The sequence below is a fragment of the Phyllobates terribilis genome, unplaced genomic scaffold (assembly GCF_046119375.1).
Source record: "Phyllobates terribilis strain yellow unplaced genomic scaffold, ASM4611937v1 Scaffold_8__6_contigs__length_399053987, whole genome shotgun sequence".
NCBI classification, from domain to species: domain Eukaryota; kingdom Metazoa; phylum Chordata; class Amphibia; order Anura; family Dendrobatidae; genus Phyllobates; species Phyllobates terribilis.
In genome coordinates this window covers 320,533,215-320,552,151 of record NW_027362768.1, presented here as the reverse complement: position 1 = coordinate 320,552,151, position 18,937 = coordinate 320,533,215, and the positions used below count along the sequence as shown (strand labels likewise).

Sequence of the window (18,937 nt, the reverse complement as noted above, 5' to 3'; positions counted from 1 at the left end):
TACCTGTAGTTAAAAAAGAATTAAAATAAAAAAAAACATATACTCACCTTCTGATGGCCCCCTGTCTGCTCCCGGCGGTGCTGCTGGCTCTTCGGCTGCTTGCGGTGGTAAAAGGACCTTCCATGACGTCATTTAGTCATGTGACAGGTCACGCGACCGCTGACGTCGGCAGTTGCGTGACCTGTCACATGACTAAATGACGTCATGGAAGGTCCTTTTACACCACCGCGAGCATCCGAAGACACCGGACGCACCGGAGAAAAAGACCGGGGGCCATCGGAAGGTGAGCATAATGTTTTTTTTTATTTTTCACCATTTTTATTCTTTTGTTACTATTGATGCTGCATTTGCAGCATCATAACTTGGTCACACAACATAAATCCATGCTGGTTGCATGGATTTATATAGTGTGATCAAGTTGTCAAGCACTTTCCAAGTGATGCTAAAATCGCTTGGAAAAGCTCTTGACAACCCGCATGCGAAATCACATGTTCAAAACGCTCCACAAACGATTCTACCTGGCAGAAAAAACGCATGGAAAATCCGTATGCGTTTTTTTTGCCAGGGAGATGCAGCCTTAGAGTCAACAACCCAGTACCATTGGCATCTCCTTGAGAAAAACATGTCATGGTCTACAATAGAACATAGGTTGCCCATATACCTTAGATAGCTGTTAGCTGAATGGTTATCCCTATTGAGGCTCACAATCTAGAATCCCTATCAGTATGTCTTTGGAATCTTTGAGGAAACAGGAGAACCTGGAGGAAACCCATGCAAACATGAGAACATGCAAACTCCTTGCCGATGTTGTCCTTGGTGGGAATTGAACCCAGAATGTCACTAAGCCATCATGCTGCCTAACTTTTACATGTTTTCAAATCTGATACTTGAATCCAACCTGCCAGATCCTTCTCTTTCTCTTCCCGCTATTTATTGGAGGGGAGTCGGGAAGCTTCAAACACATCGGATGGTCCGCCAGTCTTGAAGCCTCTTTCAGGAGGTGCATTTTTAAAGGCTTAGAAATATCTATGTTTTGTACCCTATAATATGTGATTCTCAACCCTAATTTCCCATTGGACCATATGATATTTGACAAATCGACAAGATACTATAGCAGAGGAGAGAACAGTCCTTCAGTAACTTCCAACCTTTGATTTTATTTTACAATGATGCGGTAATTAGACGAGAGGACGGTAATCATACCAAGAATGGACATTCAATCTTTCTATTGATATCAGGAATATTTTTGCTAACCCTCTGCATGGATGCTATGGTACAATGATAATGAGCAGGGCCATATTGAGGGTCCCAACTGAAATTCCCTAAAGTTTTGGATACTTGGAGCTTACACCTCCAATCCTACAGTTAGCCAAACCGAGCAAAATGCAGCTACACTAGATCCATCTATATTCCCTAGTTTCTTAATTAAACAATGTTTTGGGGCACCTTATGGCAATATTAGTTGGGCACTGTATAGTGGGTTTATTTATACATGGCCCTGATTCATCAAGATCGATGATTTTCTCGCCAGTCTTGATAAGGGAGCATGTTGGAGTGAGAAACTCCTGATTCATTAAGAGGTGCACACCTCTTAATGAATGAGGAGCGTCTGACTAGTGGCGTGTGCCTCTGTGTGCCACGCCAGAAATTTTACTAGTAATATTTCTGGTGCACCTGGATAATAGCACCTTACTTCCGAAAATAAGTTGCAATAAGGAGCTATATAAGTCTAAAGTATATGGAATATTTAGCTATTTATGGTATCTGAATATACCGTAGCTTTGACTTTCTAAATATATGGGTGTAAAATACGCTGATGTGAATGAGGCCACAGATTTATTTCCCAGGAAACTGAGTTGCAATTACTTGTTGTCTAGAACACTACACTGACGGTATGCTCTATGTATGTGTAATAGACATTATATGGACTTACAGCATTACAGATTGAGTCTGTACATTAAAATAACAACTGTAATAAATGATGGCTCACATGCATTCAGAGAGAAATTCGAGTGTTTATTTTAAATTAATCCTCGTCCTTTAATTTTCGAGTAGCCCAGACAGGCTGTTTTCTTTTGGTTCTCCAAAGTACTAACCTTAAATATTTACATTTCATCCGATAGAAACTTTTTATCATTGTCATGCGCTTTTTTCGGAATGTTTACCATTACATATGGGAGTGTTTGAAAAGCTATAATAAAAGCATTTTTACACAAGATGTATATTTTTCAATGTCAAGATATCCTTTATTAGGCATTTAGGCCCCTATTCGAAATATGCCATTGGTGCATATGGATTACAGAATATGTTCTTGGCAATATGGGTAAAAAAATGGACCTTAAAGGATTATTTCTGAGAAAACAAATGATCCCTTATCCATTGGATTGGGAATAACTTGCTGATCAATCAGATACCAACTTCGAGAATTGGGCTCTAGATCCCTGTCTTACATGGGGCAGAGGTGCACTGTCACGCTAGGTATGGGGAGAACCCAGCGTATAACGATGGGAAAAGGGGAGGGAGCCCTACAAATAGGAAAAGGGAGAGTGGAGACCCCTAAACAGATCTAATGACAAACCCTGACTCCCCTATAGACCCTAAATAGGTTCTGCACCTTTCGCCAAGCAGGAAACCTGGCCCTAAGTCAGCCCCACTACAAGGTAAAGTACACACCGGGGAAACAAACAGGGGAATACACTTAGCTCCAAGATGACACTGGAAAGAACACGGCAACAATCCACAAAGAAACTTTAAGGTAACTCTAGTCGATTGCTAGAATCCCAGACCTGAATAGGGAGAACACGCTATCACCAGCAACTCTCTGAGGATCTGAGTGTATTTAAGGACACAGCAAGGAAGTGCTGATTAACAGCAAAAAGGTGAGGATACCTCAGGGTCCTAAACGGAAAGGTATAATCCCCAAGCAAGGTGAGGATCACTGCTGGGTCCTAAAGAGTGAGGAATCATAAAAAGATCAGGGAGATGTTTGTAAGGCCAAACGCAGCGATCTTCTACGGCTGGACATCATATGACTGTCCATCAACCCTGACACACCTGTGACATGCACTTATGGGACTGCCGGAGAAAACTGAATACCGAGTACAGTACTTGGCTTTATTTGGCACTCCCATAGACAATTAATGGAGCACATGTGCACTTCTGCTCCATTCAAGATGAGGCTCCCCTTTCTTGAAGTTCCAGAGCACCGATCCTACAGATCGTTATGGATGTATTATAGATAAGGGACACCCTATTTTTGCGGGAATATCTCTTTACGTGTGTGACACTTATCACTTATGTGTAGGTTGTATACAATTAGAAAAATACTAAAAGAAATGAATTACTTCCAATAGCTAGCACTAGAGTTATGGTCTTCTTCCTCTCTGAAGAGACAATTTGCATATTTGATTTCCCAGAGGAGCATTGCAAGGCTTAACAGTCTCCTCACCTTGGCATGCCAGGCTTGACATCTCAGTCTCCCCAAGGAAAAACGTTACCCCTTGGATCCCGGTCAGACACCTCTCACCCAGCCAAACCAGATCTCACACTTTGCACTGACAAGGGGCAGTACCCCGAAACACATTGTCTGAAAATTGAGATTCTGATTTGGCTTTTATCCTAAGTCATGTGGCTAGGCTTGTTAAAGAGTCAATATTGACTTTTAGGATTGCTACTTCCAATAGGTGGCGCTAGAGTTCTGGTCCTCTTCCTCTCTGAAGAGACAATTTGCATATTATCAGAAAAACATATGCAAATTAGGTGTAAAATTAGATCACTCCACTCATCATGACCCGGCCTGTACAATAAAGCTGACTAGAACAGTGCATCTTTCAGTATTCTAAGCTTTTTTCTTTTTATGGATATACAAAAATAGGGAATATGCTCCTTGTGTAAATCTGTGGAATTAGTTTCAATACCAGATCGTGCACTGCTCACCTGGAGAGGTAGTCCATAGCAGACACAACAAAGGAGAGGGCGTGTGAATCCACTAGAGACAGCTGCAGCTCCGAACACTGGTTCCTAGGCGTATATTACTAGAACTGGAATGATCATCTGCCAGTGGATGAAGGATGTCCAAAGTCAGGTAGATGAAGAGTTCTTTTATTGTATTACGCGTTTCGAAGTTTATCCGACGCCTTCCTCAGATACATTTATTTATTTATTTTACTCACTTATGCAGCACCATTAGTTCTGCAGCGCTTTACACACATTATCATCACTGTCCCCATTGGGGCTCACAATCTAAATCCTCTATCAGTATGTCTTTGGAATGTGGGAGGAAACCAGAGAACCCAGAGGAAACCCAGGACCCAGGACCCCAGCGCTGCAAGGCTGCAGTGCTAACCACTGAGCCACCATGCTGCCCTACATTACATTACATACATACTTACTACATACATTAAATGGATCCACTCCGAAATGCGTAATACAATAAAAAAAAACTCTTCATCTACCTGAAGTTGGACATCCTTCATCCACTGGCAGCACCTGGAATATCCCACAATTTTTTTCTGCAAACGTTCTTTATATGAACAGTCACACTAAAATAAAAGACCACCCAATAAATATATATGTGTATATGTATCTATATATACATATAGATATACAGTGAAGGAAATAATTATTTGATCCCTTGCTGTTTTTGTAAGTTTGCCCACTGACAAAGACATGAACAGTCTATAATTTTAAGGGTAGATTAATTTTAACATTAAGAGATAGAATATCCCAAAAAAATCAAGAAAATCACATTGTATAAATTTGATAAATTTATTTGCATTTTGCAGTGAGAAATAAGTATTTGATCCCTCTGGCAAACAACACTTAATACTTGGTGGCAAAACCCTTGTTGGCAAGCATAGCAGTCAGACGTTTTTTGTAGTTGATGATGAGGGTTGCGCACATTTCAGGAGGAATTTTGGTCCACTCCTCTTTGCAGATCATCTCTAAATCATTAAGATTTTGAGGCTGTTGCTTGGCAACTCGGAGCTTCAACTCCCTCCATAAGTTTTCTATGGGATTAAGGTCTGGAGACTGGCTAGGCCACTCCATGACCTTACTGTGCTTCTTTTTGAGTCATTCCTTTGTTGCCTTGGCTGTATGTTTTGAGTCATTGTCTTGCTGGAAAACCCAGCCACGACCCATTTTTAATGTCCTGGTGGAGGGAAGGAGGTTGTCACTCAGGATTTTATGGTACATGGCTCCAACCATTCCCCCATTGATGCGGTGAAGTAGTCCTGTGCCCTTAGAAGAGAAACACCCCCAAAACGTAATGTTTCCACCTCCATGCTTGACAGTGGGGATGGTGTTCTTTGGGTCATAGGCATCATTTCTCTTCCTCCAAACACGGCGAGTTGAGTTAATGTTAAAGAGCTCAATTTTTGTCTCATCTGACCACAGCACCTTCTCCCAATAACTCACAGAATCATCCAGGTGGTCATTGGCAAACTTCAGACGAGCCTGCACATGTGCCTTCTTGAGCAGAGGGACCTTGTGGGTAATGTGTTACCAATGGTTTTCTTGGTGACTGTGGTCCCAGCTGCCTTGAGATCATTAACAAGTTCCCCCCGTGTAGTTTTAGGCTGATCTCTCACCTTCCTCATGATCAAGGATACCCACGAGGTGAGATTTTGCATGGTGCCCCAGATCGATGTCGATTGACAGTCACATTGTATTTTTTCCATTTTCTTACTATTGTTGTCTCCTTCTCACCCAGCGTCTTACTTATGGTTTTGTAGCCCATTCCAGCTTTGTGCAGGTCTATGATCTTGTTCCTGACATCCTTAGAACGCTATTTGGTCTTGCCCATGTTGTAGAGGTTAGCGTCTGACTGATTAATTGAGTCTGTGGACAGGAGTCTTTTATACAGGTGACTATGTAAGACAGCTGTCTTTAATGCAGGTAACGAGTTGATTAGGAGCGTCTAACTGGTCTGTAGGAGCCAGAACTCAATGGTTTGTAGGGGATCAAAAATGTATTTCTCACTGCAAAATGCAAATACATGTATCTAATGTAAGGCAGCGCTAGTCATCATAATGGGGGATGCTCGCTTCGCCTGCGACAATCAATGCACACATGCAATGTCTTTACATTTTTCTCACAATGCTGCAGTTTATTACTTCATAAGCCACAGTTCACCGGGTCCAACTCAGTGGCACGCCGACACACATATCTATAATATTCACGAGCCAAGTGGCACACAGGCCCACTTGCTCCAGGTTACAGCCTACAGCAAGGTAATAAATTATCAATGTCCATAACACAGTCCATGTAACAAAGTGTATTACCTTTGCGGGGTTTAGTTGCTGCAGTCCATTTAATCTGCCACCACTGTGGCTTTGTGGCTTCCCAGGTAGGGGTCTCCAGCCGTCGTTCCCTCAAAGGCCACTGACATCCACACAGGATCCAGGCTTTGCCTTTCAGGACTCCTCACCAAGCCGGCTCTCCCTCAAAGGCCACTGACATCCACACAGGATCCAGGCTCAACCTTTCAGGTACCAGGCTTTACTCCAAAGCCGCTGCCTTCCAAGGCCACTAGCATCCGCACAGGATCCAGTCTTTGCCTTTCAGGCTGCCAGGGTTCACTCGGCCTCACTAGGCCTCTCACAAACGGTGTCCCACACACATGGAGCACAGGCCTCACGCCTCACACCGAACACACCTGTCTCCCATCAAGCAGGGTTTATATATGCATCCCGTGCACACACACACATACTGACCGGACCTTGCTGATGTCACAGTCATGTGATCAGACAGACATTCTGTGCGTGCAGGACCTGTGCTATGTCACAGTCATGTGACCAGTCACCTGAGGGGGGAAGGTACATGGTCAGGTAAAACACATCCTGGACCATTACCGTAATGCCAGCAAGTCACTGCATTACATATCCCTCCCCTCTGTTCAAACTTGTGGGGTTGAACACATAATATACACAATCACCTCATATCCCACAGCTCATACAGAGACCATGTACTTGTCAATTGCGCTGTTCAGCCCCTGGAATATTAGTCAATGACATTAGCCCATTCCTTAGGGACCTACCATTTGTCACTGTCACTGACTTCGTCAGGTCACCTTTCCGGGTCGTAACCTTGTCAGAGCTCCCCCGCTCCCAGCGGTCAGTTGTAACCTTGTCAGGTCTCCCCTGCTCCCAGCGGTCAGTCATAATCTTGTCAGACCTGCTCCGCTCCCAGCGGTCAGTCGTAACCTTGTCAGGTCTCCCCCGCTCCCAGCGGTCAGTCATACAGCGGTGTGACTCACATGCCCTGGTATCTAAGGTCTGGTTTGACTCCGTACTGTCCCGTCCTCTATTGGGTCGTTTGTATGGGCTGCTCAAACCTGAGTTACTGAAGGTCTCACTACCTCTAAACCCACACCCACTACTCTCAGGACATCTTGAAAGGTCCCTAACTCCAGCTATAGCTGTTCTGTTATTTAGGGGGCCCTTTCTCTGTCTGGTCTCATAATTTCTAGACGGCTGCCATCTTCTGTTACTCAGATGATGCTGTCTATCCACTCACAGTCTAGCGAGATTCAACTGTTCTTCCTCTCGCAGGTAGGTCACTCGGTACTCCAACAGCATGCGCATATATCCCAGGCTTTCTTCTGTTTCTACAGCAGAGAATGATACCTTGCCATCTTCGTCTGGTATCCAATCCTGACGATCACGTGGACTGCTTACTTTCACCACACCAGACTTCTTGACCATCACCTGCATGGCTCGACCATTTCTCCCAACGAGCTTCCTCACCAGAACATGAGGCACCCGGATGACCTCTTCACGCATACTGTGAGCTTTCCTCAACAACTCCAGTTGTCTAACAGCTTGTTCCGTCTTCAACCGGAGAAACCGCTTTGTGCGAATACATCGCCAGTGCATGTCACTCAGGATAGCCACCCTCTTCACTGTGACTTCGGTCGTGGACAGGACCACCAGCTGTTTAGCTTCTGAGGTCAAGTACACCTTACAGGCTCCCACGGCCTTCTTAAACTCCTCATGCACGGACTCACTGGTGCATTCTTCCCTCAAATCCTCGGGTACATCTACAAGGCACTTGTACCGAGACGTTTCGGTCTCACCAGTGGTTTCCAGACGATCAACCAGCTCAGGTTTCAGGGGCAACTGACCTCCAGCTTCTTCACCCTGTATGCTTTCCCTGAGTTGACTCACAGCTACAACTCCACGAATTTCCGTCTTGACCACTTCCATCTCATATTTATCTGTGGTTAACACTCTCTTAGCTCTCCTCAGGTCCACCTTCTCATGGTATAAGGGAGTGAGTGCAACGTGTTCGCCCTTTTCCTTCTCCAAGAAGGCCTCGTTCACTGATTGATACTTTGTCAGGCGACTTTTGAGCCCGGAAACTTCTTCCTCTAGCTCCGCCACTCGCCTCTCAACGGCCCGTCTCTGAAGCTTTTCCTGCTTCAACTGCTCTTCCAGCAGCAGAGCTCTCTCAGACCTCTCCGTCTCCAATGCGCCCACTCGGCTCTCAATAGCCAGTCTCTCACGCTTCTCTTGCGTGCACTAGGTTTGTAGCAACTCCTTGAGCTGCTTGATCTCGGCTTCGACATCCACCGAACCCTCCGAGCCCACTTCACTCAAGGAGGTATCTGCTTCATACCTCCCATCACCAGCGGTCAACTCCTGGCCCTGGTCTGTGGCTTTTCCGATGGACTCCTCCATCCTCTCTCGCTCAGCTTCCATCTTGCTGACTGTTTCCTTAAGGTATGTCTCCGCCTTCTGGAGAGTACCACAGGACATCTGTAGCGCCTTCACCTGAGCTTCCAGATCTAGGGTCTTTCCCCGGAGATCATCATTCTCCTCACGGGTGTCTTGCAGAGTGGTCTCAACCACTTGGCGCACTTGCTCTGCACCCGCCTTATTCTCCTCTAGTTTTTTCTTCACCTTGAGGAGATCCTCATAATCTCTCTTACTCTGTTGCAGTTCCCTACTGCGTTCACCACACTCCTTCTTGGAGTCACACAGCTCCTGGTTGAGCTGTTTGCGCAGTCGTTCTAGGATTTGTTCGCGTCCAGAAACACCATCCTGCCGCGCCTCCTTCTCAAGCTTCAACTGCAAAACCTCTTCCTTGATTTTGCGGCAGTCCTCCTTAATTGCGTTGAACATTTCCTTCCACTGGTTAATTTCTGCGTGGCTTTGCTCCACGTCTCACTGCCAGTTCCTCATAAGCTGGTGTATTTTCTGCTGTTCAGACTCCAGGATCAACTGGTCTGAGGACACGTTCCCCAGGTTTTCACATAATTGCTGCACGTCACTCTGACCCTGCTGGCCGATAGGCTCCAGCTCTTGGTCACGACTGGCCGCCTCCTCTTTCAGGGCTGTCAGATCCTTCTGACTCGGTACCGTACCGGAGGTTGCTACTGGCAACGTCACCTCCTCTTCTACCTCTAATGGAGGATCCACAGTTGAAGCAAAGGCACACAGTACTACATTCTCTTTATTTTCATTTTCAGCCAAGTCTACAGGAGCAACCATTTTGTGGCCCTTGCGCCGTCTACGAGATGGGGACTTTCTCGCCTCGTCTAGCCCCTCCTGACTGACCTCTCCTTCTACTTTTTTAGTGTCACCGTCAGCTACGGGGTCTGTGTCACTCCCCATGGTGTTGTGGACTAACAGGTCACCTCCCACTTTGACGTCACCCCCTTCTACTGGAGCTACCCCGTTATCAACGGTCACATTGTCATTTTTAGGAGGTACCAACCCACCACCAGTAATTTTTTTTGATTTTCAATTCTCCACGCTGTTTTGAACAACCGCCCCTTTTTTAGACTCCGCCCCTTTTTAACAACCACACCGGCAGGGGAATTTTTACAAGAAAAATCAGCAATAGTCTTAGGACTTAGTTCACAACAGCTCTTACCACCTCCCCGGGCACTCTGGGACAACACTGGCGCCCCCGGAGAGTTCATAGAATGGACCACTGCCGCCATTCCATATGGTGCCCACAGCTCCTGTGGTTCCTGCACCATGTCCAGTTTCATGTCCAGTAGACGTTTCTCAAATACCTGCTCCGGTTTTAACAGGCACTTTAATCGCTCTAATCGCTCAATAGCTTCAGACTCAGTTGCTGCTCCTTTCAGAGCTATTTTTATCTGCTCCTGCATTTCCTCAGGACACTATTCACACACCGCTCTCCCCGTAAAAATCTTCGTGGCCCCGCCGAGCCACAGCAAAACCGGATTTGAGTGCGATGACAACCTTCGCAACCCCGCCGAGTTGCAGCTAGATGCTTTAAACTTCGTGAGCCCCGCCGAGCCACAGCAAACCAGGTTTGAGTGCGACGCCAATCTTCGCAACCCCACCGAGTTGCAGCCAGATGCTTTAATCCACACTCGTCCTGTGCCGTTGCCCCTAGCAACCGGGCTGCAGCTGCACGCATTATCGAGCCATATGTAAGGCAGCGCTAGTCATCATAATGGGGGATGCTCGCTTTGCCTGCGACAATCAATGCACACGTGCAATGTCTTTACATTTTTCTCACAATGCTGCAGTTTATTACTTCATAAGCCACAGTTCACCGGGTCCAACTCAGTGGCACGCCGACACACATATCTATAATATTCACGAGCCTAGTGGCACACAGGCCCACTTGCTCCAGGTTACAGCATACGGCAAGGTAATAAATTATCAATGTCCATAACACAGTCCATGTAACAAAGTGTATTACCTTTGCCGGGTTTAGTTGCTGCAGTCCATTTAATCTGCCACCACTGTGGCTTTGTGGCTTCCCAGGTAGGGGTCTCCAGCCGTCGTTCCCTCAAAGGCCACTGACATCCACACAGGATCCAGGCTTTGCCTTTCAGGACTCCTCACCAAGCCGGCTCTCCCTCAAAGGCCACTAACATCCACACAGGATCCAGGCTCGACCTTTCAGGTACCAGGCTTTACTCCAAAGCCGCTGCCTTCCAAGGCCACTAGCATCCGCACAGGATCCAGTCTTTTCCTTTCAGGCTGCCAGGGTTCACTCGGCCTCACTAGGCCTCTCACAAACGGTGTCCCACACTCACGGAGCACACGCCTCACGCCTCACACCGAACACACCTGTCTCCCATCAAGCAGGGTTTATATATGCATCCCGTGCACACACACACACATACTGACAGGACCTTGCTGATGTCACAGTCATGTGATCAGTCACCTGAGGGGGAAGGTACATGGTCAGGTAAAACACATCCTGGACCATTACTGTAATGCCAGCAAGTCACTGCATTACACTAATTTATACAATATGATTTTCTTGATTTTTTTTGGATATTCTATCTCTCAATGTCAAAATTAACTTACCTTTAAAATTATAGACTGTTCATGTCTTTGTCAGTGGGCAAACTTACAAAAACAGCAAGGGATCAAATCATTATTTCCTTCACTGTACACTCTTATCTCTCCCTCTCTCTTTATATATTTATATATATACAAACATATACATATATATTCATACTATATATATATATATATATATATATATATATATATATATATATATATATATGTATATATACATGTACTTATTTCAGTTGTATTTTATTTTAATGGTACTGTTCTGTTCATATAAAAAAAAGTCCTCTTGGAATATTGAAAAATGCATTTCACTCAGCTTTGCTGTACAGGTTCGGACATGATGAGTGGAGTGATCTTGTTTTCATTGGCAAGTGGTGCATTAAATACCAGATAGCAACTCTAGTTTACTGCTGGAGGTCTACAAACATATATTTTAAAAAATCTTAATCAGTCTCAAAATTGTCTCAAAATGATAAGTGAACACTCCATAGCGCGTATATTAAAAAAAAAAAAGTATATTTAATGTATATCTTTTTCCTAAATGGCTGTGACTGATGTGAAGGTTTTCATCCATTGGCTACCCACCCATCACACATAGTTTCCCATGTGAAAAAAAAGTACAGTACAGACCAAAAGTTTGGACATACCTTCTCATTTAAAGATTTTTCTGTATTTTCTTGACTATGAAAATTGTACATTCACACTGAAGGCATCAAAACTATGAATTAACACATGTGGAATTATATACTTAACAAAAAAGTGTGAAACAACTGAAAATATGTCTTATATTCTTGGTTCTTCAAAGTAGCCACCTTTTGCTTTGATGACTGCTTTGCACACTCTTGGCATACTCTTGATGAGCTTCAAGAGGTAGTCACCGGAAATGGTCTTCCAACAATCTTGAAGGAGTTCCCAGAGATGCTTAGCACTTGTTGGCCCTTTTGCCTTCACTCTGTGGTCCAGCTCACCCCAAACCATCTCGATTGGGTTCAGGTCTGGTGACTGTGGAGGCCAGGTCATCTGGCGTAGCACCCCATCACTCTCCTTCTTGGTCAAATAGCCCTTACACAGCCTGGAGGTGTGTTTGGGGTCATTGTCCTGTTGAAAAATAAATGATGGTCCAACTAAATGCAAACCGGATGGAATAGCATGCCTCTGCAAGATGCTGTGGTAGCCATGCTGGTTCAGTATGCCTTAAATTTTGAATAAATCCCCAACAGTGTCACCAGCAAAGCACCCCCACACCATCACACCTCCTCCTCCATGCTTCACGGTTGGAACCAGGCATGTAGAGTCCATCCGTTCACCTTTTCTGCGTCGCACAAAGACACGGTGGTTGGAACCAAAGATCTCAAATTTGGACTCATCAGACCAAAGCACAGATTTCCACTGGTCTAATTTCCATTCCTTGTGTTCTTTAGCCCAAACAAGTCTCTTCTGCTTGTTGCCTGGCCTTAGCAGTGGTTTCCTAGCAGCTATTTTACCATAAAGGCCTGCTGCACAAAGTCTCCTCTTAACAGTTGTTGTAGAGATGTGTCTGCTGCTAGAACTCTGTGTGGCATTGACCTGGTCTCTAATCTGAGCTGCTGTTAACCTGCGATTTCTGAGGCTGGTGACTCGGATAAACTTATCCTCAGAAGCAGAGGTGACTCTTGGTCTTCCTTTCCTGGGGCGATCCTCATGTGAGCCAGTTTCTTTGTAGCGCTTGATGGTTTTTGCAATTGCACTTTGGGATACTTTCAAAGTTTTCCCAATTTTTCGGACTGACTGACCTTCATTTCTTAAAGTAATGATGGAGACTCGTTTTTCTTTACTTAGCTGCTTTTTTCTTGCCATAATACAAATTCGAACAGTCTATTCAGTAGGACTATCAGCTGTGTATCCACCAGACTTCTGCACAACACAACTGATGGTCCCAACCCCATTTATAAGGCGGCAAGAAATCCCACTTATTAAACCTGACAGGGCATACCTGTGAAGTGAAAACCATTTCCGGTGACTACCTCTTGAAGCTCATCAAGAGAATGCCAAGAGTGTGCAAAGCAGTCATCAAAGCAAAAGGTGGCTACTTTGAAGAACCTAGAATATAAGACATATTTTCAGTTGTTTTACACTTTTTTTGTTAAGTATATAATTCCACATGTGTTAATTCATAGTTTTGATGCCTTCAGTGTGAATGTACAATTTTCATAGTCAAGAAAATACAGAAAAATCTTTAAATGAGAAGGTGTGTCCAAACTTTTGGTCTGTACTGTATATATTTTACGTTTTATTTTTTTTTTTTACTGGATGGCAGTAGATTGTATTGATTTGGTATCATGACAAGTTATGTATATTAACACAATTCTAGAAATGTTAAGGATGGGCACAACCTTTCATCTTGGGTAAAGGACTTAAAGGGGTATTGAAATTGGACCAACTTTATGGATTAAGTTCCCTTTATAAATATAGCTATAAATTAAGAGCAGGGTGTAATTAGAAATAGGATTTTCATTACACAATATGATTCCTTTGATCCTGACAAAAAGCATAATTATGTGTTGCACTTTTTCCAGACGAGATGTTGCTAGCACAGGTGGTAATTAAACAGCATGGAGAAACACCCACACATACAAGAATGATTAACATTTAGGACCCTAATACCTTTCTGTTGGCTAAAACTTCTCAATGTTCCCCGCTTCTTATTATTTTTGCAGAGCCGATGAGATTACAGAACTGAGAAATTATGGACCTATTACAATTTTTCATTTGTTCCTTTTTTTGTCTAGTTTTTCTGTTTTTTTGCCTTTTTTCTTCTTTTTAATTTGCACCTTTTTTAAAGTCTACTTTGTATATGTTCATCTGTTTTTTTTTATTTATTTTTTATTTTTTTATGTTCCCCATTGTGATTTCTCGATGTTTTTGGATGATCCTTTTTAAATATTCCAGTCCCACTCCCCCCACCTCTAGATTTTATGTGGATTTTATGTATATCTGGATTTTTTGAAATTTTGTAACATTTTATCGGAAAAGGTGATTTTTTGCACTAAAGAAGTCGCAAAAGAAGTTTGAAGACAAAATTAAAGAGCATTTTTTATTTTGCGCAAAATTCATAAACCACCACCGCTATTTCGCCATTTTGAAGAATTTTGTGCAAAAATGTTAAGGAATACAAGGAGACAAAAAAAGGAAATGTGACTTAAAAAAATGGAAATGATAAATTGTGGCATGTCTTCTAAAGTTTACTTGTTGAAGATTACTAGCCCTAGGAAAATAAAACTTAAAAGGGTATTCCCATGTCGGACACAATTGCAGGAAAATTTGTTGTCCGAAAGAGTGATAGTTTTTGAACAATCTTAAAGGGAAGCTATCATCGGAAAAATATCTATTGTTTAAATCATGTTTTTGTGTTAAGTGGATTCTTTTTTTAATTTTTGCCAATTTTTTTGTTATAGTTATATGAAAAAGTTTGGGCACCCCTATTAATCTTAAGCTTATTGATTTCTTAAAATTGGTGTTTTTGCAACAGCTATTTCAGTTTGATTTATGTAATAACTGTTGGACACAGTAATGTTTCTGCCTTGAAATGAGGTTTATTTTACTAACAGAAAATGTGCAATCTGCATTCAAACAAAATTTGACAGGTGCATAAGTATGGGCACCTCACCAGGAAAGTGACATTAATATTTAGTAGATCCTCCTTTTGCAAAAATAACAGCCTCTAGTCGCTTCCTGTAGCTTTTAATGATTTCCTGGATCTTGGATGAAGGTATTTTTGACCATTCCTCTTTACAAAACAATTCCAGTTCAGTTAAGTTTGATGGTCGCCGAGCATGGACAGCCCTCTTCAAATGATCCCACAGATGTTCAATGATATTCAGGTCTGGGGACTGGGATGGCCATTCCAGAACATTGTAATTGTTCCTCTGCATGAATGCCTGAGTAGATTTGGAGCGGTGTTTTGGATCATTGTCTTGCTGAAAGATCCATCCCCTGTGTAACTTCAACTTTATCACTGATTCTTGAACATTATTGTCAAGAATCTGCTGATACTGAGTGGAATCCATGCGTCCCTCAACTTTAACAAGATTCCCGGTGCCGGCATTGGCCACACAGCCCCAAAGCATGATGGAACCTCCACCAAATTTTACTGTGGGTAGCAAGTGTTTTTCTTGGAATGCTGTGTTTTTTTTGACGCCATGCATAACGCCTTTTTGTATGACCAAACAACTCAATCTTGGTTTCATCAGTCCACAGGACCTTCTTCCAAAAAGAAATTGGCTTCTCCAAATGTGCTTTTGCATACCTCAGCCGACTCTGTTTGTGGCGTGCTTGCAGAAACGTCTTCTTTCGCATCACTCTCCCATACAGCTTCTCCTTGTGCAAAGTGCGTTGTATAGTTGATCGATGCACAGTGACACCATCTGCAGCAAGTTGATGCTGCAGCTCTCTGGAGGTGGTCTGAGGATTGTCCTTGACTGATCTCACCGTTCTTCTTCTCTGCCTTTCTGATGTTTTTCTTGGCCTGCCACTTCTGGCCTTAACAAGAACTGTCCCTGTGTTCTTCCATTTCCTTACTATGTTCCTCACAGTGGAAACTGACAGGTTAAATCTCTGAGACAGCTTTTTGTATCCTTCCCCTGAACAACTATGTTGAATAATCTTTGTTTTCAGATCATTTGACAGTTGTTTTGAGGAGCCCATGATGCCACTCTTCAGAGGAGATTCAAACAGGAGAACAACTTGCAAGTGGCCACTTTAAGTAGCTTTTCTCATGATTGCATACACCTGGCTATGAAGTTCAAAGCTCAATGAGGTTACAAAACAAAAAAAAAGTGCTTTAGTAAGTCAGTAAGAAGTAGGGAGGAGTATTTAAAGCAAGAAAATGATAAGGGTGCCCATACTTATGCACCTGTCAAATTTTGTTTGAATGCAGATTGCACATTTTCTGTTAGTACAATAAACCTCATTTCAAGGCAGAAACATTACTGTGTCCAACAGTTATTACATATATCAAACTGAAATAGCTGTTGCAAAAACACCAATTTTAAGAAAACATTAAGCTTAAGATTAATAGGGGTGCCCAAACTTTTTCATATAACTGTATATCACAATTTGTATATAAAAAAAATTGAACTGTTGCAATTTTCCCTCTGGCCACTGGGGCTTTCCTAGACTCTAACTTCCTATTATTTTAGGAAACAACATATGTACACAGCCGTAATGGTCGGATCTCGACCCTATATTTTATATTGAAATGTATAATGATTCTGTGCAAAGGTTATTGTGAAGGGAGGGGGAGCCGGGGGGCATCACCTATAGTGAGTTGAATAACTAGAGTCTGATGGGCCACTTTGCAAAATTTAGACCTGGGTCCCCACCTACATGTTGGTCAGATATATTAGCCCTTGTAGCGTCCTAAATTCTATAAAGACATATGTGTTGTCCCTCCCTCCATAATGTAATAATATCTCCCATCCTGTACTATTGTTACATATCCTGGGCCCCTTCCTTGTATAACGTTCTCCATTCTGGACCCTTTTTGGTAATAATGCCACCCATACTTTTCCCCTTACAGTGATAATGTCCTCCATCCTGGGCCCTTCCAGTAAGAATGTCCAATATCCTGGGCCCTTTCCTGGTTTAATGGCCTCCTTCCTGGTATAATTTCCCCCATCCTGGCCCCTTCCAGTAATAATATCCCCATCTATTGTAATGTCCCAATCCTGGCCCCTTCCAGTAATATATGTCACCCATCCTGAGCCCCTTCCTGGTATAATGTCCAAGCTCCTGGGCCCACCCTATAATAATGCTCCCTGTTCTGCTGCTGTTCACCAAAACATAAAAAAAGATTCTTCTCACCTTCCCACGCTCCCACGACTCACAGCATCCTCTTCTATAGCCGGTGCAGAGGCCAGCAGCTGACTTGCCTGCAATGGGTGACACATGACATCACTGCTATGTGCCGCCTGTGACTGGCATGATGACATCAGCTACCTTGCTCTGATTGGCTGGCGGTGTGTATTGCAGTGCAGGGATCCGGAGGGTCTCTGCACCTCAATACATTTCAGCTGAATTTGCATCCTCATATGCACATGCAGCCGAAATAATGGCTGGCTTTAATGGACCACCCTCCCTCATGGGCCCGGTCATGGTCATACCCTCTGTGACCGCGATGCTGTCTATAGTTATTGTTGGATCCTGTGTTATCAGCTGTGTATAAAGGGGTTTGCTGTCATTGTAATCCAGTCTCTGATGGTTATGAGTCTGCTGAAAACTCTTCCTGAAAATTGCTAAATTTCTCATTTTGTTTTGTCATAAAGATCGAAATATTTAAAAAAAAATTGGCAAAATTCTTTTGAAATTCCATGCAACACAAAATTCAGATTTAAAGAGAATGTCATTTTCTGACTATAGCTTCCATTTAAGTGAATGGTCACCATAATACTCAAGACAGGAAATCAGCCAAAAGAATATACTTACGACAAGGTAAGATCCTATCTCCGATCACTGCTATAGGTGGATACAAAGCAATATGTGATATTTATTCATCTTTGTTAATAATTCTTGGTTAATTATTCTGATCCCATATACAATATTACAAGGGCATGACCTAATCATTGGGTTTTCTGCTTACAGGCAGCAGGCTCTACTGGCTGCAATCAGTGAAAAAGATGCCAACATCGCCTTGCTGGAACTATCTGCCTCAAAAAAGAAGAAAACACAAGATGAAGTGATTGCTCTCAAGAGAGAGAAGGACAGGCTGGTCCACCAGCTAAAACAGCAGGTAGTTACTAGTACAAGTATGGAAGATGACTATGTTTCACCACTGGAGTCAAGTATGTCAAACGATTCGTACTTAAGGGGGTATTCAAATTTGGACATTCATGGCATTAGTGCTACAGTAGCTAATTGCCCTCTCGATACTGAAAACACATGCATGGTCAGATATAATATTTTGAGCTATTGGCCAACAATTATCTTAGGTGTAGGGTCACCATAACACTCAAAACATGGAGACCTCAAAAAGGAGGTAGGATCCTTTCTCCAATCATTACTACATTTATGGCATAATAAATTCTTTATAGATGCCGGTGTTACCTCTGGGACCCTTACTTGTTGGGAGAACAGAGCCCATCTCGTTCCACCAGGAGTGGAGTGTTGGCCGCATGTGTGACGTCATTGATTTTTACGCAAGTTCCTGACAATTGCTGACCAATTTTTGTATCTTTCATTTAAGTAAAGATCTTCAGGAGGGCTAGTGCTCTTTTCCTGCCATGGTGAGACGAAACCCTGTTTGAGGTCTCAAAGGTGGGATGTGTCAGTTAAAGGGAATCGGTCAGCAGGTTTTTGCTATGTAATCTGAAGACAGCATTAGGTAGTGGTTAAAACGCAGATTTCAGCAATGTCGTTCTATCAAGCTCAGAGGTTTTGTTTGCTTACAATGATTGTTTTAACACCAGTAGCTTATCATTGCTGTGACTAGCTGGTGTGTAAGCTCTGGTCCATGATAGGCAGCTCACTATCTATGGACTTTTTACATGGAGAGTCTGGTGTGGGCGGGATTAACTTCCTCCGCTCTGCTTCATGCTAAATCTAAAAGCTCTGATTGTGTCAGAACGGCTGCACCTAGTAATCTAAGTGATACATGCTTGGATTCA

The 18,937-nt window shown here is 43.2% G+C and overlaps 1 protein-coding gene across 7 annotated transcripts in view; it reads left to right on the top strand.

Annotated features, from left to right (window-relative positions):
• Nucleotides 1–18,937, top strand: part of ERC2 (ELKS/RAB6-interacting/CAST family member 2) — a 1,561,275-nt gene that overhangs the window by 1,003,666 nt on the left and 538,672 nt on the right. For all 7 annotated transcript variants that reach the window (XM_073644598.1, XM_073644595.1, XM_073644592.1 and 4 more), the window contains one exon: nucleotides 17,916–18,063. In XM_073644598.1, coding sequence (XP_073500699.1) covers nucleotides 17,916–18,063 — 148 coding nt within the window. The remainder of the gene's footprint in view (nucleotides 1–17,915; nucleotides 18,064–18,937) is intronic.